A 27,827-nucleotide genomic window follows, 5' to 3' on the forward strand; every position below is an offset into this window, starting at 1 on the left:
TTTGAATGCGACTAAACTGGGCTCCCAGCGCCGGCTGCGCCTTATATTAGCTTGACGGCGCGCTTCCATTTTCGATTGACCCGCGGCGCGATCTTCGAGCTTCGATTTGCGCTCTGAATTATTCATCAGTCTCCCCTCTCCCCCTCTCCCCCCCCCCCCCCCTCCTCATACCTTTAGAATCTGTTTGGCCTATTCATAAATTGCTTTCTTTCCCAGAACCCGTTTTCGCCAACTTTCGGCCCGCACCAGACCCGGACCCGGGCCCGGGGTCAATGGTCAACTAATAACCCCGCGTCGAAGCTAGACAAATCAGGCGGAAGAAGAAAGTTTTTAGTCAAAGGGCCCCCGCTGGCGAAAACGATCACCGAGCGACCTGTAACATATTGGCCAAAATAATGGAAACGGGTCAGAATGATGGGCAATGCGCGACTAGCAGATACCCTGCCAACTGCAAACGCAAGCATTCGAGGGTCTCCCAATTTACTGGAAATGCCTTTCTGATGAGCTTCGGTATTCAGAGTCCGATCATTTAACAAACAATCAAGGCTTGAAGATGGTAACACAAAGGGTATACAGGGTATACATCACCATCATCTAATCTATCTATCTGCCCAGAAAATCTAATTCGAAAATCGATATTTATCGCTATCTTAAGAAAAATCGATTTTTATTGATCGATCAGCATTGATCTCTTTACAAATCGCACATGATAAAAGATTTTTATCGATCTAATTTGAAAATCGATTTCTATCGTTTTCTTAGAAGCCGAATTTATCGATTTTATGAGACAAACTTGACTTGGGTCTGTTCTCTTAAAGTCTCTGTAAGCGAAGCCTTCTCTCGTAGACAAATCCATTTGCCTGTTACATACCTTTGCACGAAACCAATATACCCCATTTTAGCCACTTGCGAAGGTTGCAGGGTATGAATATCACCGCTGAGAAATCATTTTGCCCAGCATCGAAAGTTCATAAATTAATGATAAAATTTGCTGCGCCGTGCTAAACGGCCGGACTAAGCGGCCGGCTGACTAGCGAGCGCCCCAATTTGGGCGCCTAAATAGTTAGTTATCTGTTTTTGAGCAGAGCCTCTTTGGAGCTGCAATCAAGACAAAAAAGTTGTTCTCATTTCCCAGAAATAATAAATAATATAGGTAACACATGTAGATAATTTCGATAACTTTAAAACTTGCCAAAATCGATAATTATTGATTTTCAGTCGCGATTTATTTCGCATAGCTCAGAAATGAAAAGAGCGCAAAGACCCATAACCCCTGTCAAATGCAGAAGAAATAAATTATTTCGATAAATTTCCGATTTCCTACAATCGATAAATATCGATGCTTAGCCTCTCTTTATTTCGACTTTCGTAATTTCTCGCATTCCCTACAAAGTTCAGAGCACGTGCTTCATTTCGATAAACTTCCGATATCTCACAATCGATAAATATCGATTTGTAGCCTCTTTTTAATTCGTATAATTTCTCGCAGTCCTCAGCGTAAGCTGAACAAGTAGCCCATAATCGATAACTTTCCTACTTCCCACAATCGATAAATATCGATGTTCAGCTTTGATTCTTGGAGCACGTGTGCAGGGTATCTACAAGTCGACCATACGATATATGCATATTTTTCACATGTCTCACTTTAAACAATTTTTGCCTTTCTTTCACATTGACTACCAAATAATTGTCGCGCCCCACATTGGGCGCTCAGACGCCGCACGATCCGGCCCTGGGTGGGGCAGAGAAAAAAAAGCAGAAGAAAGAAAGCGAATTTGACCTATGACAGAAAATTAATTTCAATATCGAAGATTTCTACACGAACTGTCCGAAAAGCGACAAAACAATCAATTTATCGGCACAAAAACATATTTCTTCTATTAATTTGTTTTTTTTTTTTTCTTTTTTTGTTTTGGGTGGGATTAACAAAGGCTCCCAAAAATAGAAGCATAAAATCGGGCCAAGAGGCGGGTTGCCGCCCCGCCCAGTTGAAACATACAACTGTGATGCCCTCTCCCCCTTGACTGTGTCCATTTGTTGTCCACTCTTTTTGCATGCTAAGCACATATCATAAATTTCCACGCAGTAGCCTTCGGTTGGCGAGAATAGCTGGAGGCGTCTCTGGGCCAGCGGGATGCAGGTGGGCGGGCTAACTAGAGAAGCGGATGGTTAAGTGGCGGAAGGGGGGCTGGCAGGTGCGGCAGGTGTGGCAGGGCTTGTGTGTTGTTTATCAAGAAAACTGAACAAAAGATCAATTGACAGAGAGAAATGTTGCGGCAGCTGGGCAACACTTGAATAATAATAATGTAACAAATATAAAGAGGGCCATTAAATTACAAACATCTTGAAGAAGAAGTGACAACAACAAGAAGAAGAAGAGGCAGCAGCAACAAGAGGAAGAGGCAGCAGCAGCAGCAGCAGCAGCTTCTATTGGCCTCCAACTGATTTGGTATGGAGAAGGTGTCGCCGTGATCGTCATTCAAGAGGCTCCCGCACCCCTCCCCCCCCACCCCCCTTCCTCCTTCCCACGATTCCTTCAAGCGCGTGCAGACATGCAACAAATAAACGACAAGAAGAAGAAGCAGCAGCAGCAACAGCTCCCGTCAATTGCGGACGATCGTATCTCTTTTTCAGTGCTGCCAATTTGGCCATTTTCCTGCATACCCTGCACCCATTGCCAATGGGCATCGAGCATTTTGTTACAGTCAGATCTCATAAAGTATATAAAATATATATTTCCGATCAGCAGCCGTATCGTTCTAGCCTCTTTTTATAGCCAAATTCCACTGTCAACATTCCCGACATATTTTGCGAATGTGAAATATGTTGGCTGTAGATTTTCCATACTCTCCAATGGTCATTTTATAGCCAAATTCTACTGACAACATTTCTGACATATTCTTCAATCATTTATGGCCCAATTCCACTGTCAACATTTCTGACATATTTTGCGAATGTGAAATATGTTGGCTGTACGTTTTCTATATTCTTTAGCCTAATTTCACTGTCAACATTCCTGGCATATTTTGCGAATGTGAAATATGTTGACGGTTCCCCAAAGGAACAACATTTTTCACATATTCAAAAAATGTTGTTCGTGCTTTTTGCGATTAGTTATCGAATTATTGATCAGCTATATCAGCATTGCTAATGGAATCGCCGAATGTAACACATTTGTAGCATAGTGGAAAGAGGTCATTTATCTTAGTTGTACTTCGGATCGGACAATAAGCACCGAAGTTACCGAAGAATCCATTTCCCGTAAATAGATTAGGGCAGAGGCAAGAAGAAGCACAGATGCAGCTAACGGCATTTGCATGCGCGATCAATGCACAGTGTTGTAAAACTCCAAAATCTTGCCTACTTAAAATGTTAAAAGTAGCAAAAATGGAAACAAAACAAACTTAAACATAATTAAAGAACTTTCATTAATAATGTCATAAATAAAAACAAAGCTGGCGGCGGGCAACATTCGAATTTTTTTTTTTATTGTAGTTGTTGTCTTTGTTGTTGCTGTTGTTGCTTTATCGCCGTTTGCTTATGCTAACCACTTTCGCGTAGCGGGCACCAACGGAATTTTTAATTAATTCATGCGTTCAACTTTTGTGTGTGCATGCTTGCGTGTGTGTGTGTGTGTGTGTGTGTGTGTGTGAGTGTGTGCACACAAACATATTTTCAATCAATAACCAGCTGCTGCTTAGTGTTGAGAAACAACACAAAGTGCTAGTTCTAGTGTGAAAAGTGTGATAAAAACAAAAAAAAACTTCAAATATTTTGATTATTTGTGTATTTTATTTGTTAAAAAAAAGGCTAATATTATTATTACATAAATAATACATATAATTCACTTAAAAACAAAAGAATTTTATTTTGTAAAATTGAAAAGAGCAAAAACAATTTTAAGTATTAACCAAAACTTTAAATAACTTATTCTTAAATTACTCAAAAAGAAAACAAAAAAACCTTTCGAAATTGAGCAAAAAAAAAGTCAAAACTTAAAATAATTAATTTAGTGCAATTAAAAAGCAGCTAAAATAGGCCAAAACTGCACTTAAACTAAAATTAAATTAAATTAAAATAAAATAAAATTACTTAAAATTGGATCTTAAGCAAACAAAAGGCGCAAAAACTTTTGTAGCTAAAGCGCTATAATTGAAAAAAAAAAAGGCCACATTTGGCGGGAAAGTAGCTAAAGCGACATCACTGCCGCTGCTGCTGCTGTTTTTTGTGTGTGCCAAAGTTTCTTTCAATAATATGCATGATTTGTGCTGTTGCTGGAATGTGCCGTGGTATGCGGCACGCAACGGTAATTGGCTGCCAAGATGGCAACAACAACAACGGCGAAAAATGCAGGCAACGTGTTTCATTTTGTGTATCAAGAAATCAAAGCTGCGGCACCCAATCAGAGGTCCACGACAGCACACACACACACACACACACTCTCTCGCATGCACATGCACTTGCATTGGGATGCTGCGGCTGCAAGTGTGCTAGCTCACTCGCACTCGCACTCTCAATCGTACTCGCATTCGCAGTCGCACTCGCACTCTCCCGCAGCCAACAAAATGGCGGCCATGCACAATGCACGTAAATTTGAAGTTGGCTGGGAAAAGGTTTTGTCCCAGAAATGTCCCGCTGCTGCCCGCCACTCAATTTACAGTTATGCGCAATAATTTGCGCTGTGCAAACGTGCAATGTGCCCAACATTAATATGGTCGACGCGTTTATTTAATTTATTTGATTATTTTGCTGCCTTGCAGTCAAATCAACAGCAGCAGCAGCAGCAGCTGCAAAGGAAATGGTCCCCTCCCCCGCCCAGAAGGGGTAGTCCCCTCGCATTTATATACAAACAGATTAACGAATCGAAGCATTAATAGAATTACACATTTAGTGAAATGTTATATATTCATTACATTTATTTTCATATTTTTAATATTCTACTAAACCCTTGTAAACTGTCACAAGCATTTGAATTGCGCGCCAAGCATGCTCGTGTACAGCTGGCGCCATCTACATGTCACGAATGTCAGCAAGCATCTAATTGGCGGGTTGTCATTCGATTTGTTTGAATTTTAGGACATTTTCGCTTGTAATCGAACTAAATATCGTTGCGCGTGCCATCTATCGTAAGCAAATATTATGACGATATGTAGATTCTATCGATATATTGAACCATCCCTAGTCCAAGGAAGTATTGGGGTGTTTGGAAATGTTCGATATTTGCGTAGAAATTTATAAAGTCAAACGAAAAACAATGTATTAAAGTCTAAGTTAATTAATGCAATACTAGTGGCAATTAATCAGTTCGATCGTGTGCCCCAAACGCAACAAATGCATTGGCATTAACTGGCGCCAGCCAAGTGTTTGTCCAAAAAACCAAAGAGAACGACGGAAAGAAAAAGAGACTCCGAAGATGTGTCTATACTACGGCCTAAATGAATGAAATGTGAAATGTGTGTGTATATGTAGGCGAAGGCGACAGCGACCAAGGCGATACCAGCTAACTGTGCATATGTGTGCTTGTGTGTGAGTGTGCGCTACTATGTGTATGTGTATGTGTATGCGTATTCGCCTGACGACGCTGCATGTGTGTGTGTGTGCTGCACACTGAAAGAATCAATAAAGGATGTGCTGTAGATTTTTGCAATACCAGCAGCAGCAGCAGCAGCGAAAACCAACAAAAAACCAATTAAAACGACAACAATAAAGAACAACAACAACAACAACCACAACAACAGCAGTAACAACAACAACAACAGCAACAAGCAAATAAACGGTATTTTTTTTTTGCTTAACACAAATCCCCTACCCTGCGCCACTCCCCGCCACCGTACACCTACGCCCTCGCCCTGTAACGGTAAATGTTGTTGCGAAAATATTCAAACTGTAAAATGTGTGGCAATTGTGAACTGTAACTGAAAAACGAATAGAGAAGAACTGCAAAACAGTGTGTACACAAATTCGAGTGGAAAAAAAACTTAAAAACAAAAGCTGTCACACACACACACACAAACGAAAGTCAATCAGTCAATCAATCAATCGGTTAACAAGCGGGCGCAGGCGTCGCGCAGCTGAAACCATGAAGTGCTGCGTAATAATTAGCTCGCTAATGCTGCTGTCAATTGCACGTAAGTGTTGTAAAACCAATTAAAATCTGAGGGTGGTTTGTGTCAATCAGGCTCACACTTGATTGATTGATTGACTGCGTTTATTAACTATTTATTATCGATCCATTTGCAGAGCACATTAGCAGCGTCGAGGTGCACTTCGAGGCACCGGACAGCGGCTTCTTTCTGAAGCACGCGCGTCAACCACCTGTAACGCCGGAGATTGCCAATGTGCCGAGCTCCTCCTCGGTGCCGCCGACACGTAGCCGCATCTCGTATGACTCGGTGCTGTCGCTGGATCGCTTCACCGTCGTGGAGACCACACAGCCCGTCTCCATACGCGCCAGCTACGGCCCGTTCTCGACCAAGCAAACGGTGCCCGCGCGCTACATTGTGCCAGACACCATGGACACCAACCAGGCGGGCGACTACGTAAACGTAAGAGATTCCTCCTATCTATTTGAAAATTCCGTTGCATTCTAAATGTGTTGCCCACAGAACTCGACGGCCACGCTGCTGGAGCTGCAGCAGCCGAACATGCATCTGGACATCTCGGCGCATCTGGTGCGCGGCAGCGTCTCGCAGGATTCGCCGGTGCTGCGCGTGCTCTTCCACGCCGGCGCCGATCCCGGCGGCCATTTGCAGCGACAAAAGGTCTGTGTGCTGCTCCACGTCGCCATGGCCAATGAACAACCTCTGAAGGGACGCTGCATGCCCGAGGGCGAGGATGGAGTCTGCGTGGCCGAGGTGGTCATCCCGCTCAGCTGGTGGCCAGCGCTGCCGGCGCCTCGCCACAGCCGCGATGCCAGCAGCAGCAACGGCGCCGGCGGAGGCGCGCCTGGACAGATCCCACCTAAGGTGCCGCAACGCTATGCTCAGGTCTCGTACAGCGTGTTTGAGCCGCCGGTGCGCAATCCGGAGCAATGCGAGCCTAAGGTGCAGATTCAACCGTTGACAACATTCGCCCAAGTGCCGCTGCTGGCCGCCAAGACGCCGTTCAAGGAGCTGCGCGCCGATGATTCGGTCACATTTCTGCTGCCCCAGCATCCGCTCTATCCCATGTCCAAGCTGCATGTGCCCGTCTATTTGCATCAGTATGCGGATCAGGAGCAGCGCGTCGCTGCGTTTACGGTCCGCGCCCGCGTCAAGGCCGGGCTGCGCATCATGGGCGCCAGCGCTGCCAGTGATCAGTGGAGCATTAGCATCGAAAAGGAGAATCCCAAACATACGACGGCTCGTGTAACCGCTTTCCGCAAGGAATCCTCCGACTCCTCCTCCTCCAGCCCCGCTGCCGCCGGCAATACGGAGGGCAGAGGCAACTTTACCAGCAGCAGCAGCAGCGCCAGTAACGAGGTGTACGAGGTCTTCTCCTGGCTGCTGGAGGTGGCCGACGATCCCAACGACATTCTAGACGGGGGCAAGATCGTCTGGTCCGTCACCCATGTCTACGATACGCCCAAGGACAAGGACTCCTCGGAGCTAATTGCTACGGACGATACCAAGAAGCGTCTGATTGCCAAGCTGGAGATCAACAAGGACGACATTCAGGCGGTGCTGCCCATGGCCAAGATCTGGGAGGTAATGAACACGGCGGTGCTCACCGGCCGTCAGGTGGCCCAGGCCATGAAGGTCTTCATTGTCTCGCAGGCGGGCAAAGTGGCCGATGTCACCCTGCAGAGCTCCTGCCATGCCGAGGACGAGAGCGTCATCAAGGTAGGAAAAACCCACAAAGATTGAGATGAGTCAATGGATCCTCACTTCATTCTCTTTTTCCATTGTTGTGTAGGTTTCCTCGTCGTGCAGCTCCGTTTATGTGGATGGCTCCGAGCAGCGAGGCTCGTCCAATGCTTCGGTCATTGTTAAGTATGGCACCTATGTGGGCGTGGCCAAGTTCATTGTCTGGATGCCCGAATTCCCGCTCGAAGTTTACATATCCGACTTTCGTCTATCCCAAATTAAGGGCTGGAAAGTAACCGACGACAATCACTATCTGTAAGTGAAGCGAGAATCAATTCATAAATAGAACAAAAAATACCTAAAAGTAACGAATAGCGAGTGAGAACGAACGAGTAGAGTAGACAGTATTAAGTAACGAGTAAAACATATAAGAAGAAATACGAAATGACAGTTAACACGCAACTAGTCATAGAAGGGTTAGGGGTAGGGGCTCAATAAGATATAGTAAGAACGAAAAAGTAGCGAGTGCAAGAACACAAGTTATCAGTATTATAAAGAAAAACAAGTAAGAGGACTAGAACCTCCCGACTAGGGGATACCCTGAACCCTCTTCTTCCAACATCGAATGCATATATATATTCTAGTTTAGAAGCTATATGTCAAGTTTGGTGACTCTAGCTCTTATTATTTACCAAAATTCCCCAAAAAAAAAAGGATATCGATATCGATTTTTATCGATTGCTTGGAAACGGAGTAAGTTATCGATTATCGGAAACAAGCTCGATCCGCGCAGACACTAGGAGCACCTACATCTAAAATTTCAAGTCTATATATGTTCCTTGCGGAGCTATGTCGTCGAGATATTAAAAAAAAAATCATCGAAAAAGTTTCGATTTTCGCACCGACCTCGATTTTGAAAAAAAAAAAAACATGATGCCATTGCCCGCGAGGAGATATGACGTTCCAAAACGACATAACTCCCCTTGGAGATATGACGTTTCAAAACGACATAACTCCCCGCGGAGATATGACCTTCCAAATCATGACGATTTTTGTCAAAATCAGGGTCGGTTCGAAAATCAAACCTTTTTTGATGTTTTTTTTTTTAATATTTCGGGTAAATATCGTCTGATTTTGGGTTGTTATACCTTTTTACATTCGTACGGATCTCTACTATCAAATGGCATTTAAAGAAATCCAAAATCGATGGCTTAAAAAAAGTTTTTGACCAAAAAACGATTCGTTTGTAAAGTCACCTTTTTTGATGATTTTTTTTGTATATCTCGGCCATATAATGTCCGATTTTGTAATTTCATACCATTTTTGACTCGTAAGGATCAATTCTATCGATTGACATCAAAAAAAAGGAAATCCAAAATTTTGACCCAAATCGACAAAATGGCAAGGGCAATGGCATCATGTTTTTTTTTTTTTTTCAAAATCGAGGTCGGTGCGAAAATCGAAACTTTTTCGATGATTTTTTTTTTAATATCTCGGGTAATAGCTCCGCGCGGAGATATGACGTTTCAAAGCGCGGGTAGTTATGTCGTTTAAAAACGTCATATCTCCGCGGGGAGTTATGTCGCTTTGAAACGTCATATCTCCTCGCGGAGTTATGTCGTTTTGGAACGTCATATCTCCTCGCGGAGTTATGTCGTTTTGGAACGTCATATCTCCGCGGGGAGTTATGTCGTTTAAAAACGTCATATCTCCGCGGGGAGTTATGTCGTTTTGGAACGTCATATCTCCGCGGGGAGCTATGTCGTTTTGGAACGTCATATCTCCGCGCGGAGTTATGTCGTTTTGGAAGGTCATATCTGCGCGGGGAGTTATGTCGTTTTAAAACGTCATATCTGCGCGGGGAGTTATGTCGTTTTAAAACGTCATATCTCCGCGGGGAGATATGACGCTCCAAAACGACATAACTCCGCGAGGAGATATGACGTTCCAAAACGACATAACTCCCCGCGGAAATATGACGTTTCAAAACGACATAACTCCGCTCGGAGATATGACGTTCCAAAACGACATAACTCCCCGCGGAGATATGACCTTCCAAAACGACATAACTCCGCGCGGAAATATGACGTTTCAAAACGACATAACTCCGCGCGGAGATATGACGTTCCAAAACGACATAACTCCGCGCGGAGATATGACGTTTCAAAACGACATAACTCCGCTCGGAGATATGACGTTCCAAAACGACATAACTCCCCGCGGAGATATGACGTTCCAAAACGACATAACTCCGCGCGGAGATATGACGTTTCAAAACGACATAACTCCGCTCGGAGATATGACGTTCCAAAACGACATAACTCCCCGCGAAGATATGACGTTCCAAAACGACATAACTCCCCGCGGAGATATGACCTTCCAAAACGACATAACTCCGCGCGGAAATATGACGTTTCAAAACGACATAACTCCGCGAGGAGATATGACCTTCCAAAACGACATAACTCCGCGCGGAGATATGACGTTCCAAAACGACATAACTCCGCGCGGAGATATGACGTTTTAAAACGACATAACTCCCCGCGCAGATGTGACCTTCCAAAACGACATAACTCCGCGCGGAAATATGACGTTTCAAAACGACATAACTCCGCTCGGAGATATGACGTTCCAAAACGACATAACTCCCCGCGGAGATATGACGTTTCAAAACGACATAACTCCCCGCGGAGATATGACGTTTCAAAACGACATAACTCCCCGCGGAGATATGACGTTCCAAAACGACATAACTCCGCGCGGAGATATGACGTTTTTAAACGACATAACTCCCCGCGGAGATATGACGTTCCAAAACGACATAATTCCGCGCGGAGATATGACGTTTCAAAACGACATAACTCCGCGCGGAGATATGACGCTCCAAAACGACATAACTCCCCGGAGATATGACGTTCCAAAACGACATAACTCCGCGCGGAGATATGACCTTCCAAATCATGACGATTTTTGTCAAAATCAGGGTCGGTTCGAAAATCAAACCTTTTTTGATGTTTTTTTTTTTAATATTTCGGGTAAATATCGTCTGATTTTGGGTTGTTATACCTTTTTACATTCGTACGGATCTCTACTATCAAATGGCATTTAAAGAAATCCAAAATCGATGGCTTAAAAAAAGTTTTTGACCAAAAAACGATTCGTTTGTAAAGTCACCTTTTTTGATGATTTTTTTTTGTATATCTCGGCCATATAATGTCCGATTTTGTAATTTCATACCATTTTTGACTCGTAAGGATCAATTCTATCGATTGACATCAAAAAAAGGAAATCCAAAATTTTGACCCAAATCGACAAAATGGCAAGGGCAATGGCATCATGTTTTTTTTTTTCAAAATCGAGGTCGGTGCGAAAATCGAAACTTTTTCGATGATTTTTTTTTTTAATATCTCGGGTAATAGCTCCGCGCGGAGATATGACGTTTCAAAACGACATAACTCCCCGCGGAGAAATGACGTTCCAAAACGACATAACTCCGCGCGGAGATATGACGTTCCAAAACGACATAACTCCCCGCGCAGATATGACCTTCCAAAACGACATAACTCCCCGCGGAGGTATGACGTTTCAAAACGACATAACTCCCCGCGGAGATATGACGTTCCAAAACGACATAACTCCGCGCGGAGATATGACGTTTTTAAACGACATAACTCCCCGCGGAGATATGACGTTTCAAAACGACAACTCCCCGCGGAGATATGACGTTTCAAAACGACATAACTCCCCGCGGAGATATGACGTTCCAAAACGACATAACTCCGCGCGGAGATATAACGTTTCAAAACGACATAACTCCCCGCGGAGATATGACGTTTCAAAACGACATAACTCCGCGCGGAGATATGACGTTCCAAAACGACATAACTCCGCGCGGAGATATGACGTTTTTAAACGACATAACTCCCCGCGGAGATATGACGTTTCAAAACGACATAACTCCGCGCGGAGATATGACGTTCCAAAACGACATAACTCCCCGCGGAGATATGACCTTCCAAATTATCACGATTTTTGTCAAAATCAGGGTCGGTTTGAAAATCAAACCTTTTTTGATGTTTTTTTTTAATATTTCGGGTAAATATCGTCTGATTCTGGAATGTTATACCTTTTTACATTCGTCATATCTGCGCGGGGAGTTATGTCGTTTTAAAACGTCATATCTCCGCGGGGAGTTATGTCGTTTTGGAACGTCATATCTCCGAGCGGAGTTATGTCGTTTTGAAACGTCATATCTCCGCGCGGAGTTATGTCGTTTTGGAAGGTCACATCTGCGCGGGGAGTTATGTCGTTTTAAAACGTCATATCTCCGCGCGGAGTTATGTCGTTTTGGAACGTCATATCTCCGCGCGGAGTTATGTCGTTTTGGAAGGTCATATCTGCGCGGGGAGTTATGTCGTTTTAAAACGTCATATCTGCGCGGGGAGTTATTTCGTTTTAAAACGTCATATCTCCGCGGGGAGTTATGTCGTTTTGGAACGTCATATCTCCGAGCGGAGTTATGTCGTTTTGAAACGTCATATCTCCGCGCGGAGTTATGTCGTTTTGGAAGGTCACATCTGCGCGGGGAGTTATGCCGTTTTAAAACGTCATATCTCCGCGCGGAGTTATGTCGTTTTGGAAGGTCATATCTGCGCGGGGAGTTATGTCGTTTTAAAACGTCATATCTCCGCGCGGAGTTATGTCGTTTTGGAAGGTCATATCTCCGCGCGAAGCTATTACCCGAGATATTAAAAAAATCATCGAAGAAGTTTCGATTTTCGCACCGACCTCGATTTTGAAAAAATAACATTTTGTCGATTTGGGTCAAAATTTTAGATTTCCTTTGTTTTGATGCCAATCGATAGAACTGATCCTTACGATTCAAAAATTGTATAGAATTGGTATAATGCCTAAAATCGGACATTATTTGTCGGTAATATTCCAAAAAATCATCAAAAAGGTTGAATTTACGAACGAATCTTTTTTTTGTTAACAACATTTTTCAACCCATCGATGATTAATTTGTTTGAATGCCAATTGATGGTAGGGATCCGTACGCATTCAACGGAAAAAAACGTAGAGAGTAGGCAATTAAAATAGTATTGGGAAGATAAAGTAACAAGTAACGAGATAGGAGAACTGTTCAATTAAATATGCTTTTCTAACGCCGCCCTGCGATACACTCCACTTGCACAGACACAACAAACAATCCAGACGCCGCAAGAAGCGCTCGTATATGTGGAACCCGAAGGGCAGCAGCTACTACAACAATGTCGGCGCCGAGAAGACCATCTGTCGCGCTCGCTATCAGCAGAGTCCCGTCGAGGTGTACGCCAAATTCCTGGCCATCGATCAGGTGAGAGCTTAGTCATCCCACAATTGACTCGTTTAATGACCATATTCTTCATTTGTTAGAACTCCGGACGCATTAGCTACTTCATCTCACGGCGCACAGGACTGCGCGTCACAGACTTGGTGCAGCCGCTGCTGCGCGTGGCAGATCCAAAGATCGCCTCGCTGAAGGGCCGCATACTGCAGGGCAAGTCGATGGGACGCACCGATGTCCAGGTGCTCTCGCCGATCACGGGCCGTGTCATTGGCACCAAGGAGATACGCGTCGGCAGCGACAAGGTGAATCTCTCCAAGCTGATTGTGCGCGTCATATCAGGCCTGCAGTTGACCATCACGCCGGAGAATGCCATCGAGAACGGCTACCTGGCCGAAACATCCGTCACGCACAAGCTCACAGCACAGTATCAGGAGGGTCTGCTCGACATCGATCTCGAGTTCAACGATGGCTCCAAGACGCCGCTGCGGTAAGGCCAGTCCTAGACTATATAAAGCTAATTGTCACGATTGATTAGAGATAGAAAGCTAAATGTCGATCCTGTGTGTTGAAGGTTGAAGGTTAAGGCTAGGTTTTGGGCAATTTCATCCGCAAGTGAAGACAAAATTTAAGGAAAAAGGTTGTGAGAAACGTTTGAGCTTCGATTCGAATGGGCTGTGAACTGAGCTTCAAATTAATTAAATTGCAAATTAATTTGTGAGTTGTTTCACACTTTTCCGAAACTCCACTTCAACTTGGTGAAAACGTGGAATTAAAGTTTGAACTACGAAAAGTCTAAATGAATACGTGTCGCGGCGATTTGGACAGTTCCATCCGCAAGTGTGTACAGAATTAACGAAAAAACAGGCTGTGAAATCAGTTGCACAGATCCTTCCTTGCCTTGTGGAAAACTTTTCGGGAAATCCACTTCATCTGGTGGAAATGGTTTTGTGAAGCTTGAACTTAGAGAAAAGGCTTTGGTAGAAGAAAGAATTAACGGAAAATAGGTTGTGAATTAAGGCAAACACTAAGCTTCAAAAATACTTAAGCAAATTCATTTGTAGGCTTGTTTCACACTTTTCGGATAATCCACTTGCCTTGGTGGAAATGGAATTGAAGCTTGTACTTAGATGCAAGACTACGAAATCCTTTTTCCTTTCAAATTGAATAAGTAGGATTATGGGGAAATTGAGGTTTTCCACGAAAAATGTGTAGAAATTAGAAGGAATAGGGAAACTTGGAAGGTCGAAAAGTAACTGCTCGTATATAAATATATAAGTATTTGTGTAACAACTCTTTGAATTTGTATGCATTTACAGCGACATTGCGGTGGAGGACTATTTCCTGCTGGTGGAGAGCCTCGATACGGAGGTGGTCGCCTTTGCGCCGATGCTGGCCTCGCATCATCCGCGCGTCATCGCTGTCGGCGAGGGCAATGGCAATTTGCTGCGCGTCACTTTGCTGCTGTCGGAGGAATGCCGCATGCGACGCGGACCTGGCGCCGGCTCATCCTCCTCCTCCTCCGCATCGTCGGGCGGCAGCTCCTCCAAGCCGAACAAGCCGAATGCGGCGCCGCTGGCGAGCGCCCTGGCCTCCATTGAGGTGGACTTCAACAATGTGGACATTGTCAGCAAACAGGAATCCATACAAAACGACGGCACCGTTGGCCGCGAGCGCAAAAACTATCGCAACACCGGCGACCTGGCAGACATCATAGGTAAGCTCAGCCCAGGCTGGACCCAAACGCAGAGTCGATAACTAATGAGATTCGCTTTAAGCAGTTGGCATACCGCTGCGCGACTCGAGCCAACAGTACGAGCCCACGGTGCAGGCGCGCCAGCATCGGGCCAGCATTCAGGCGGTGCACAAGACGCACTATGGCAGCCGGGCGGGCGGCATTGGCAGCGGCAACATGTCCTCCATGGAGCTGGGCATGTACGTACTGCTCACGGCCTTTTGCTTTGCCATCATTGTGTTTGTCATCTCGTGCGTGGTCTATGCCTCCAAGTTCCGGCCGGCCATGATTGAGTCTGGCCTCGATCCGCTCTCTGGCGCTGGCAAGACCAGCGGCAATGCTGGCGCTGGCGGCTTTCGTGATGTGCGCCTCAAGGAGTCCACCACCAATGCCCACGACTGGGTCTGGCTGGGACGCTCCACCATTGACAGGCACTCGCTGGCCGTCAACGACACCAACAATGCCCAGCAGCCGCAGCCCCAGCAGCAGCACGTCAATGCGCGCGGTAAGCTCTCGGTAGATGCAGTTGATACCCGCCAGTATTATAACAATGCTGTTGCAGATTCACGCATGCGCATCACTAGCAACCCGATCATCAACTACGACAACGGACGGCGAGTCAGCTCCTTTGACCAGCAACAGCCGCAGCAGCAGCCGCCCAAGCTGCAGACGCACATTGTGCCCGCCTCCAATCTGAACAAGATCCATACCGACAAGTAAGTGCACAATCGCAGCTGGTAGCCGCAAAGCTCATCTAACAATTCTTACAGCTATCTGCCTGGCAAGGACGCCGTCGCTTCGGAGTACAAGCCGCCGGTGCCGCCGCATCGCAATGTTGGGACACGCGCCCTGTTGCCGCCGCAGCTGCCACAGTCAGCGCCCGTCAAGGTAGGCAGCGGCAACTCTCTGCCTTAACTCTGATTGATGCTTGTTTTTTTTTTTTGGTGGTCGTCTAGGACAAGGAGATGATCAACAAGCGTCACAGCCAGCAATTCAAGCGCGAGCCGCTGCACAACGACAACAACAATGCGACGCAGCAGCAGCCGCCGCAGCCGGAACGTCAGCATCAGCGCAGTCACAGCCATAGCCACAATTTTATACAGGAGCCAGCGCTGCGCTTGGCACACATGAAACTCAAGCAGCATCAGCAACTGCAGCAGCAGCAACAACAGCAGCAACAACAGCAGCAACAGCAACAGCAGCAGCAACAGCAGCAACAACAGCACGAGGAGCTGCACAATGCCGAGAAGCTGGTAGAGTACACAAATCCGCATCAGAAGAATGCTTTTCAATTCGATTCGCTGACACCAAAGAGAGTTACCAAAGCAGCAGCCGCCGCCGCAGCAGCAGCAGCAGCTGTCACATCGCCAGCCATAACACAAATCAAGGGTTAGACGCAGATTTATTGACTGTTAATACATAAATGTACTAACTGTTGCCTTTGGTTCTCCTGTTTTAGAGAATCACAACCACAGCATATTGAGCACCGTTGCGGATGCGGCCAATTCGAATGCCACCGATGAGCTAGCCCGGCTGCCGACACCGCCGGCTCTTGGACATGGCCACGCCCACATTAGCAGCGAGCCAACAACAAAATCGTCGCGCATCAAGCGCGCCACAGTTGTCGGCAATCCCATGTTCTCGGCAACCGTAGACGATACGCTGGCACCTGGCGAACGTCTGGGCCTGGATGATCTCGACATGGACTACGAACAGATCATGCACTACTTCGATAATCTAAAGGTTTGATTGGCACATTTGAATGGGATATATGTTAATCTTCTCTCTTTGTCTCACTCTCGCTTGCAGGAGTCAAATGCCTGAGTACAAGAGATTATTGCTAAAATTCGCGAGATATTGTCAACATTTCATCAACGATACCAGAATGTCGTTACGCCCCTAACAACGCCCACGCGCAAGCAGATCCAAATGCTAGACGAGCTCGTCGCCGTTCGAGTTGCAGTTGGAGACGGAAACGAAAACGGAAAGGGAGACGGAGACAACGAGGCGACGCCTGAGCATTGTCCAAAGCAAAAGTTTCAAAATCCAAGCAAATGCAACTAAAGGGTAACTAGTATACACACACACACACACACACACACACAGACACACACACACAAGAAACGCAATTCTAGCAATCCAAAACCTAAAAGAATACTCAACACAAGAATCGTACCCAGAGTTAAACCCGACGCTGAAAACAAGAAATATTTATTGCCTAGATCTTAAGTTCATACCATATAAAAAGCATAAAACTATATATATATATATAGTATATATACATAGGCGATATCGTGCATATATATATATATATATAAAATTTGTTCAAGTGTCGCAAGCCCCATTCCCCCCTCCCATACACACACACACACACACACTCGACCCCCTCAATGCCAGCACAAGTGGGCAAATGTTTGTTAATTGCGTGCATTTAGGCTTAAGAATTGATATATACATATTTATATACATATAAAGATATGTATGAGAGCATCAAAGCATAGCTTGTACCCAAATTGCTTGCCAACTCTTCTGCTTGGTCGCTTGCAATCATTCAACCCAACAATTAAAAATATAAAAATACGTATATAAGTATATGAAAAACCTAAAACTAGTAGCAACAATTGTGGCCCTCTCTCGGAACGCAGCCCGCTTCCAAAAAAGAAAAACTTAAGAAAATGCACACATATTTTATACAAGATCTCGGCCTCATATGCATATCGCTCTCTCTCTCTCTCTCTCTCTCTCTCGCTCTCTCTCTATCTCTACTACTACTATAAAAATCAACTGACTTTATGCATTTGTTATTTGTAACTCGTTTTTGGCCCCTCCCCCCAAACCTTAGTCCTTTGTCCTGAAAATCACTTGTGCAAAAGCCAGGCTAGGGAGTTGGGCACGTTGCGACACAAACTCGATAAAGAAATTTTCAAAACTATGCTACGATATATATATATAGTATATATATCTAATAACACGCATACTATAAATGTATTTAATGAAAGAGACATCGCTTTATAACTGTATAAGTTGGCTAACGAGTTGGCCCAAATATCGCAATCATAATATTATTATTATCATTATAATTACAACAACAATTACAATTACAAATACAATTATAATTGAAAAACCCTAAGAACTACATACATTATAATTATAATAATAATCGACAAACGAACACGAAAAGTATATAGACGCTTATGAGCTTTATTTGAACACGATCGCATTAATTGACAGCAAATAAAGTAAAGGGAAATGTGTAACCAAAAAATATTCTATGATATTACCAAGCGATTAAGCTTTATATAATATTAAAACATATTTATAGAGATATATATATATATATATATACATATATATATGCTCATATACATACATATATATATGTATATGTATGTATATATACTATTGCAATTATTATTGTCATTATCATTATGCTGATTCACGTTTACTCTGATTATCATTATTATATATACATATATATATATATATGTATATTTATGAAGCGACAATTTTAACAAAGCAAAATGACAAAAATGCTAAACAAAAACAAAAAAAAAAAACAAACATAAATCAATTACAAAATGAGAAACCAAGAAAATGTTTAAAACAAACGAAACGAGTTAAACAACAAACAAAAATATGCCACACAATTCGCTGTAACCCATTAAATAGTGCAACATATATATATGTATATATATGTAATACATCCACACACACACACACACATATATATATATATATATATACTTAACATATTGCATCCTTATAAGTGTGTAACAGTCTATAACAAGAGCTGCATAGGCTCACTTTTCTATCGTTTGATTCTTTATATATATATATATATATATATACTTATATATATTCATATATATATATATATGTATGTGTGTGTAATGCAGCCCGAGCTAATTCATTCCATTAGCAAAAGTTTTATTTTGTTTTCTCTGCATATATAACATCATAGATTTTAATAGACATCTGTTTAGTTTTCGTTTCTTGTTTTTGTTGTCATTTTGTATTATTATTATTTTAGTTTCGCATTCGTAAGGCATTTAAGTATTACATTTTGTTAGATCATTAAATCATATGTTGTAAATTGTTCCGTCCAACAAGAAAACAAAAAGAAAAACAAACAAAAAATGTAACAAAAACAAACCAAACAAAAAAAAGTAAAAAAAAAAAAGAAAAAAAAAACGAAAAACAAAGCAATGCAAAACATAAACACAATTTAATCAAAGCCATATTTAAATTTAAAACACAATTCTAATTTCTAATAATTATGCACATATAATTATTTAGTTTCTATTATTGTAGAACTCTGTAGTTCAATCACAATCAATCAATTGCCATAATGCTTGCTTTTCGTAGAGTATCTGTAGGAATATCTGCACATATTGTAAATAACACATTACAATATATATATATATATATATATATAAATTTTTAGCTATGTTGCTCTCTCCCTCACTCTCCCCCACCCCCTCTCTCTACATTGATTAAGTTTATATTGTCTTGGAACTACAGAGTGTTATTATGATATTTGATATTGTTTATAAACAAAACACACAAACGAGAAAAACATCTAAGCAATCTTTTCGACTTGTTCTAACATTGTTTAAGCCTAAAAACTAGTTTTGATCTATTATATATAACTTGTATCTCAAATTCTACGCACACTTTTGGGCATATCTTGTAACACACACACACTCACATACACACACACACGCAGACAGATCGCATTGCCTTGAAATTGTAAAGCCTTGATAGCTTGCAGAGTCCCAGTGCTAGTGCTAGTGCCATATTCAATCAATCATTAGTTGTAGGTCAATCATCAATCATTTTGGGGCATGCCTAGAGCTTAACACGAGCAAAACGCTTGTTCTATCTCCCTCCAAAAATAAAAGTACTATAGAATGCGTAGATTTATAACAAATAACAAAAATCATTTCAAACTCCGAATGCAACGGCAGCTTGACTGACTGACTGACTGACTGATTGAAGTTGATGGACGTTAGCCAAATCTAGTAACGTTATGAGCAATGATTGATCAATCACCATTGATTATACAACTAATTAGCAAATTTGAACACACACACACAGACACAGACACACATACACTCGCACACTCACCTACAGCCAGCAGACAAATAGAAAGATGTACAAGTCGCGTACATCTTGATGTAAGATGTGAATGTGTACGTGTATCGATTCCAATGCAAAGACTTTTAGTTTTTTTTTTATTATGTTTAGATATATATTTTATAACGAATTATTTAATTATAATTTAAATACCTTGTTTAGCACATACGATTATGATTGATTGTATGATTGACGCATTGTACAACATGTTAAGACAATTTTTTCGAATTTCTAGTCAGTTCGAAGCGTACAAATCGTTTTGTTACATCACAACATAAACACACACACACACACACATCATATACATCATATACGTATAGAAACCAATCTAATTATTTTGCCATGCTTTTTACCAGGCCCAAAAAAAAAAAAAAAGAAAGAACAAATAAAAACCACACACAATCCTAAGGCTAAGCTATATATGAATGTATTTGTATGTATTATCCAAAAATGAATATTACTAAAGTAAAAAGAAACAAAAAATCGAAAAACAAAAAAAAAAAAGAAAAGAAAAACAAATTGCACACAAATTAAAGCAAATATTAAAGCAAAGATTGCATTTTCTGTTTCGAGTCGTTTTTTTTTTTATTATTTAAGCTAAACCTAAAAATCATAATTATAATATAGTTAAAGAAAATATAAAGAGGCATATGTGAAGCAAGATAATATAAAAGGCCAGCAACCAGATATCTCGTAATATATCTAATTATATAGTATATATATATATACCAACTCTACACCAAATGCAAGAGAATGCGAATTGTTTAAGCTGCTTTCTGCAATTGATATATGTGTATGTATGTAACTATGTAACACACACCCACACACACACACATATATATATATATATATATATATAAATATATATATATATAGTGTGTACACACACACAAAGACGTATATATATATAAAGATAATGAAATTCGCTTTGGCACTTATATCTAAGATAAAACACAGTCCTAGCTCCCACGCTCTCACTCTCTGTCTCTCTCTCTCACTGTCTCTGTCTCTGTCTAATCCATTTGTCCATTTACCGATAACGATATGTAAGTTCTATGAATCTCCCACCTCTCCTAATTTACCAGCTTCCCCTTCCAACTCTTTCAACAATTTAACTGCACCCCGCTGCTGATTTGCACCTTGCCTGAAAAAAAACACCAAAAACTAAAGAAAAATCGATAAAATATAGTTGGAAAAGCAGTTAAAGAAGTAAGAGTAAAAGTAAAAGAGAGCCACCGCCGCATAATTGTTAACATTGTATCAGTTATTTCGTAGTTGTTGTGTATGTATTGTATGTATTGTATGTAAGCATTTAAATGTGTGCTTACTCCAAAACGGACACAATCGATAAATCGATAGACCGATATGTCGATAGATCGATAAGTCGATAGATCGATCGGGCGATCGCTCGATTCTTGTTGTTGCTTTGGAGCGCACTCGTTTTCTTATATTTCAAAAGCTAGCGTGATATATAATTTAACCCTTTCGTTGTTTTTCAACACTGTGCAAGCAAAAGTACCTCCCTCCACCCACACTTTTACCCACACACACACACATGCAGGAAATGCTATCCACAGGCTTACAAGAAATATAACTAAATACAAAGCATATGCATATATACAAATAAATATATATGTATATATATATTTCATATGAAACGCTTTTACAACACTGATGTATGTTTGTACGTACAACCACCCCACTGCCCTTCTACCCCCCGCTTGCCGCTTCTCCAATCGGTTCTCAAGTCTTGCCGATTTGCAGCTTGAAAACAATTCTTTGCTTCTTTATGTCTACTTTTGATTCTGTTATCCAATCCGTTGAAATGAAAACCAAAAAATATAGTAAAAATATCAACAACAAAAAAATGCAAAAAAAAAAAATATGAGAAAATGAAGTTATAGTTGCCATGTAAACACTTGAGTAGTTTATTATTATAATATTATTAAGTGGAACACACTTTGTTTAAACGAGACATCAATTCGAGAACAATTAACAAGAACACGCAGAAGAACAACAACAAGAAGGAAACAAAAAAAAATGGTAAAATGAAAACAAACAAAAAAATATTATAAATATTCAAAAACTGAAATATTAATTTAAATAAAATAATTTATTAATAAACCACATATTATAAAATGACATAAATTCAATGAAACGTATATTCTTATCCTTGCTGATGGATTGTTTAAGATTTAACTGAATTCCAGGACGAATGTTTCCGGAAATTTTCAATTGCAATTGTAAGTTTCTTTTTCTTTATGCCATAAAATCTTACTTTCAGAATTCAAAAACGAGTCCTGAGGCAAACAACGCGTATGAACAAGGATCATAATCTGACCCAAAGGACATCAAGATCGTCCTTATGGTTTCCGAGATATGGATATTTTTATTTTCTAAGGACATTACATTGACCATCCAAAGGACCATTCTGATGTCCTTTGGACAGCAAGTGCTGCTTGTTCTGCCAACATAAAATATGTGATGAAAAGGACGAAAATCTTTCAAGGAGCTGAGGAAAAGAGGTTTTTGTCGGCAGAGATAAACGGCTGTAGATCGCCCGTATCCGTGCCGATCATGATGTCCTTTGGCCAACCGTTAGTGCTCATCCTTCCGATTCAGAACATACAACGAAAAGGACGAAAGTCCTTCAGACAGCATAGATATGAGTACGATTCTTACGTAAATTAACAAAGCCATAACTCATCCGTATCCTTGCAGATCCTGACAAGTCCTGTGTCAAACGAATTGTACGAACAAGGAGCATAAACTGTCCAAAGGACAGCAAAATCGTCCTTGCCGTTTCCGAAATATGACTAATTTTCTAAAAAGGACATTTTTCAAATGGCCATAACTCGGCCAAATCCTGAAGGATATCGAAAGGATATGTCTTTTTAAACTCGTGGTGAACAGAACTATCGATTGGCGTTCAAGGATTTCCAGGATTCGACAAAAAATTTCATCGAAATTTTTCATAGGGGGTAAGTCGCAAAATTGGCTAAAATCGAAAAATGCCGGGCTAACTTGGCCATTTGAAGGACTATCGGGATGTCCTTTGGCCAGCAGATAGTTCTCAGCCTCCCATTTAAGAATTAACAACTCAAAGGACGAAAGTCCTTCAGACAACAAAGTTTTAAGGACAATTTTGTATACTAAAAATAGGCCATAACTTGGCTGTATCCTTGCGTATCCTTGCGAGTCATGTGTCAAAAAAATTGTATTAACCAGGACTGCCAGCTGGCCAAATTTCATTAAGATCGTCCTTGTAGTTTTGGAGATATTCAAGGATTTGTGTTTTCGGTCCATTTCCCTGCGCTTCCGGGACAAAAATTTCACAAGTCAAAATACAAGTCCTGGCATTCTTAGATGACCCCATATTTTTATGATGCAGTTCGATGCAGGGGGTCTATACGAACCTAACGCACCATGTCCTTTGAAAATCTGCAAGGACATGGCCGAGTTATGTCCTTTTTTCTTTACTTAAAATAACTTCATATATTTTTTGCCTTGTTTAATTTAAATGTGTTTTTATCTTTTCAGACTGTCAAATTAAGGACTCTAAGGACCTTCACGAGTGGCAAATATGGTTATTTTAAGTTTAAATAGGCTTAAATTATAATTTATGCTTGATTTGTATAATTTTAAGAAAATAAATTAAGAAGTTAACATAAAAAGCAACAAATTTATAAATTTAAACGTAAATAAATCAATTATTTGAAAAAAAAACGAATTTTCTGTTTTTTTTTTTATTTAAAAATTCAAAAGTCAACGGTTTTTAGGCTGCCGAGATTTTTCTTAAAATCTGGCAAAGTACCAGGCGAACATAAATGGCCAGAAGGTCGACAAAGAATATTTTTATTTGAAAAAAAAATTTCATTGCATACCCTCACGGGGCGCCCTGGTCGGCGGCGACGCCCCAAATTTGCCCGAAAATTTCCCAAAAATACCAGGCGAACAGAAATGCCCAGAAGGTCGACGCAGAATATTTTTATCTGTCGAAAAATTTCATTGCATACCCTCACGGGGCGCCCTGGTTGGAGGCGTCGCCCCAAATTTGCCCTAAAATTCCACTCAAATACCAGGCGAACAGAAATGCTCAGAAGGTCGCTGAGTGCTTTGAATAAAAATATTCATTGCATACCATTAAGGGGCAGAAATGTAACTCACTCAAAATGAGCACTGTTAACTAGCCACTCATGTAATGTAAAATGAGCACTGTAAGCCGGCTGTTCAACAACAGCGGCAGCTGCAGCTAATGTAAAAGGGCTCCTGAAAGAAATAGCACACATATTTTTGGACCATTTCAATGCAAATTTTGCAGGAATCTGATCCTTTTGGTTCGCCAGGACTATATCGATGGTATGGCATAACCAAGGATATGCTAGTCAACTAGGAACCATGATGCTGGGGGCGGCTGTTAAAGGAAAGCATACATATTGTGGACCCTGTTCCATTTGCATTTTGCGAGGAGAGCTATGTCCTTTAGGTTCTCTAGGACTATATCCATAATATGGATGCATTGTGATCATTTGCCCATTAAGTGTTGTCCGCGGGCAAAGCAGTGTTGGCTGAAATATACAAAATGAAAAATATATTAGTTTTTGCAAAACGAAAATACATAGGTTTGATTAGACATGCCTTTAAGGATTCGGAGGGCTTTAAAATCGACTGAATTGTACAAAATGTTCATTTAAGAATCGACGCGGCGTCCATTTTGTCCAAAATCCGTGGCATGAAACAATTACCCAAGGTCCATTAGTTACCAACGTTATTGAATGTTTTCTTCTGCAAATTAAAAAAAAAAACAAGAGGTTCTAGTCGGGAGCTCCCGACTAGGGAATACCCTAAATCCTCTTGCAACATCAAATGCATATATATATTATTAGAACGGACGGACATGGCTAGATCGACTCGGCTATTGATGCTGATCAAGAATATATATAATTAATGGGGTCGGAGGTGCTTCCTTCTGCCTGTTACATACATTCAGATTTTGCACAAATACAATATACCCTCATACCCATTTTTAATGGGTTCAGGGTATAATAAATTAGCATTTTGTAAGCTTTTAATATCGGTTGAATTAAGTCCGACTACGGAAATATATAGTTTTAGCAGTTCATAAAAGTCTTCAACATCAGAGACAGATTACGAACACACTTGGATTTCGGAACCGAGAAGCATTTAGCAAGCACTTTAATGTAACTTTGTAAATATCTGGTCAAACCTCAGAAGTCGCATTTTTTTCATGTCAAATGATATTTCCGATACGGACGATATTAGCGATAAGCCGAGAACTTTACTTTATAATATACTTTAATATTTTGTTTTATGCGACGTGAGGAGAAAATAACCATTAAATAAACCACAAACATTCGTGAGTCTATAAAATTGATGGACTTCTTCAAATTGTGATAGCATTATTGTTTAACTATATTTACGATTTTCTTTATGGCTATTAACACTGCCGACAAGTCCGCACAGAATTTAACTAAAACGAAATCGACAAAAGTCGGCGCACAGCAACTCGAGTAAGCGCCGTTCAAAGTCAGATAACGCATAAGAAATTACACACAAGCATAAAAAACATACATACGTATATATCAATTGCGGAAACACACACCCAAACATATGTATGCATGTCTGCAGAGAGAATCGGCTTATCTGCTTTTGCATCACATCGACAAAACGGTATAACAAAATAATAACAGGCGCGCAGCACAACACAACATGCCCAGTTGACTAATAGGGCCGCACTGTCATCGAATTAAGTTGCGCAGGTCCACAAAAGCGGCGCTCAGAAAGAAGAGCACTCGAGTTATTTTTTAGGACCAATCAGCGATCAGCAACAAATAGAATCGTGAGCACGTGAGCGTAAGCACGAAAATTGACAGCGAACACCCACACGAACAGTTGACTGCTTATCTCTGGCTTTGGCTCATCTCTGCGCATTCTCCTGCTTGTGTGTGTGTGTGTGAGTGTGTGCTAAGCAATGCAGCTCCCCACTCGAATTTCGATCGCTTGCTGATTTTCTGTGCGCCGGTTTTTTCGTCCGCTCAAGTCACTCACAATTAGAGACTCTGTTAGCTCGAGCTCAGCATTTAATATGAACGTAGTTTTTTTAGGAGCTCTACACTATCGTTTGGCATAAACAAAGGGAAAATCTAAATTTTAAGCCTAATTGACAAAAGAGCACGATTTTTCTCAAAATAAAGGTTGCTTTTTTGTGAATATCTCGGCCAAACAATTTCCGATTTTGTAATTTTCTACATTTTTGAATTCGTGCGGAGCCCTACTATCAATTGGCATTCGAACATTTTAAAAATCGATGGCTTCAAAAAAGTTATTGACCAAAAACCAATTCCTTTTCTAAAGTCAACCTTTTATAATGATTCTTTGGAATATGAATTCTGAGCTCGTACGAATTCCTACTACTTATCACTGCATTGTTCTCAAATTTCGTCAAAATATAAATCTAAATTTTGACTAAAAAGGACCAAAAAGCAATTTTCTCAAAATCAGGTTCAGTTTGTTGTAGCAGAAAGCTTAGCTGAGGGATTTTCGCTCGAAGAGTCCAACAAATTTATATAATAATAGCTCGTCAATGTTCCATATTGTTGTATGCTTTAATTTACCCGATTTGATGGCATTTTGGGCTGGAGCATTTGTGCGCACCAAATGCGATTTGTTCTATCAGAAATTTTGCCAATTGCCCTTATAAAGTCGTGTTCTTGAAATTTACGCAACATTTGGCGCTTCTTTTGACGCGTGATCTTGACGTTTGCCGATGGCGTCAACCTGCCCCGCTATATATATATATATATCGGCCACGCCTCCCACTCACCCACCCAGCTATGTTACGCCCACTCGAGGCGAGGATCCATGTGGAACGTATCAGTTTTTACATTGTAATACCCATTGAAAATGTGTTAATGGGGTATATTGTTTTTGTGCAAAGCAAAGCTCTTTCTAAGATATATATATATTCTCGATCAGCCTCGGAATTTAAAAAGTCTAGAAACTCCAGATGTGAACTGGATAGCAACTGTGGTCGATAACTCTTACTACTTCCGAAATATCGATAAATATCGATTTAAGTTGTAGCTAGATTCACTCTGCTTGGTATGGCATATACAAATGCAGAACTTGCCCCAATTCGATAACTTCTCCATTTCACTTATTTTCAAAGTTAGGCCGACGCGTTTTGGGATGCACACACTTTGACATACATTTTATGAGCATTGAAAATTTCGCAAAGATTTGACTTCGATTAGCCAAGTTAAATGAGAGTGCATTTCTCATATGGCGGGGGTAAAGTAAGAAAAAGACGCTGCGCATGCGTCGTGTGTGTGCGTTTCTGCTGGGTAGGGGGTATCTCCTAGTCGAATGCTGGTCTTCTACCCTACTCTGCTGAGTAGAGGGTGTCTGCTAGTCGACTTCTGGGTAGAGGGTATCTGCTGAGTAGAGGGTATCTGCTGGGTAGAGTATATCTGCTGAGTAGAGGGTATCTGCTAGTCGAGTGCTGAGTATAGGGTATCTCCTGAGTAGAGGGTATCTGCTAGTCGAGTGCTTACACGCTTTTGGTTTGGTTTTAAGTGCGTTTCACGTTTTAATTCCAATTGTAAGAACTTCCAATTTGGGCGACAGACCGACATTTTGCCACACCAAGATCGGGCTGTAACTGTGCGAGTGTGTGTGTGTGTAAGTGTGTGCGAGTGTGTGCTCGACTTTCATTTGGGTCTGACTTGGCGAAGCGTATAAAAGCGCCGCGCGAAGGCTTCAACGTTTCAGTTGCTTTTGAAAAGTTCGTGCACTCTGCAAGTTCGAGTTGGATAATTTCGGAATA

General features: G+C 41.4%; 1 protein-coding gene across 1 annotated transcript; it reads left to right on the forward strand.

Annotated features, from left to right (window-relative positions):
• The first annotated feature begins 5,173 nt into the window (after positions 1 to 5,173).
• On the forward strand, positions 5,174 to 23,671 carry dtn (transmembrane protein 132C dtn). Its single transcript, XM_002058108.4, has 16 exons — positions 5,174 to 6,128; positions 6,241 to 6,545; positions 6,606 to 7,820; positions 7,894 to 8,099; positions 12,981 to 13,140; positions 13,200 to 13,600; positions 14,430 to 14,827; positions 14,892 to 15,350; positions 15,408 to 15,561; positions 15,616 to 15,733; positions 15,802 to 16,234; positions 16,305 to 16,588; positions 16,655 to 16,912; positions 22,266 to 22,650; positions 22,703 to 22,962; positions 23,522 to 23,671. The coding sequence occupies exons 1-13, from the start codon at positions 6,080 to 6,082 to the stop codon at positions 16,667 to 16,669; spliced, it is 4,197 nt and encodes a 1,398-aa protein (XP_002058144.2). The 5' UTR covers positions 5,174 to 6,079; the 3' UTR covers positions 16,670 to 16,912; positions 22,266 to 22,650; positions 22,703 to 22,962; positions 23,522 to 23,671.
• The last annotated feature ends 4,156 nt before the right edge of the window (positions 23,672 to 27,827 follow it).

This window comes from Drosophila virilis, chromosome X, assembly GCF_030788295.1.
Source record: "Drosophila virilis strain 15010-1051.87 chromosome X, Dvir_AGI_RSII-ME, whole genome shotgun sequence".
In the NCBI taxonomy this organism is placed as follows: Eukaryota; Metazoa; Arthropoda; class Insecta; order Diptera; family Drosophilidae; genus Drosophila; species Drosophila virilis.

What these genes read in the sequence shown, in the direction of transcription:
- dtn (XM_002058108.4), top strand. Translation starts at nt 6,080, where the DNA reads ATGAAGTGCTGCGTAATAATTAGCTCGCTAATGCTGCTGTCAATTGCA. An exon ending in CGACCTGGCAGACATCATAG is followed by an intron (nt 14,828 to 14,891) that starts GTAAGCTCAGCC and finishes CGCTTTAAGCAG; the next exon opens with TTGGCATACCGCTGCGCGAC. An exon ending in AGCCATAACACAAATCAAGG is followed by an intron (nt 16,235 to 16,304) that starts GTTAGACGCAGA and finishes CTCCTGTTTTAG; the next exon opens with AGAATCACAACCACAGCATA.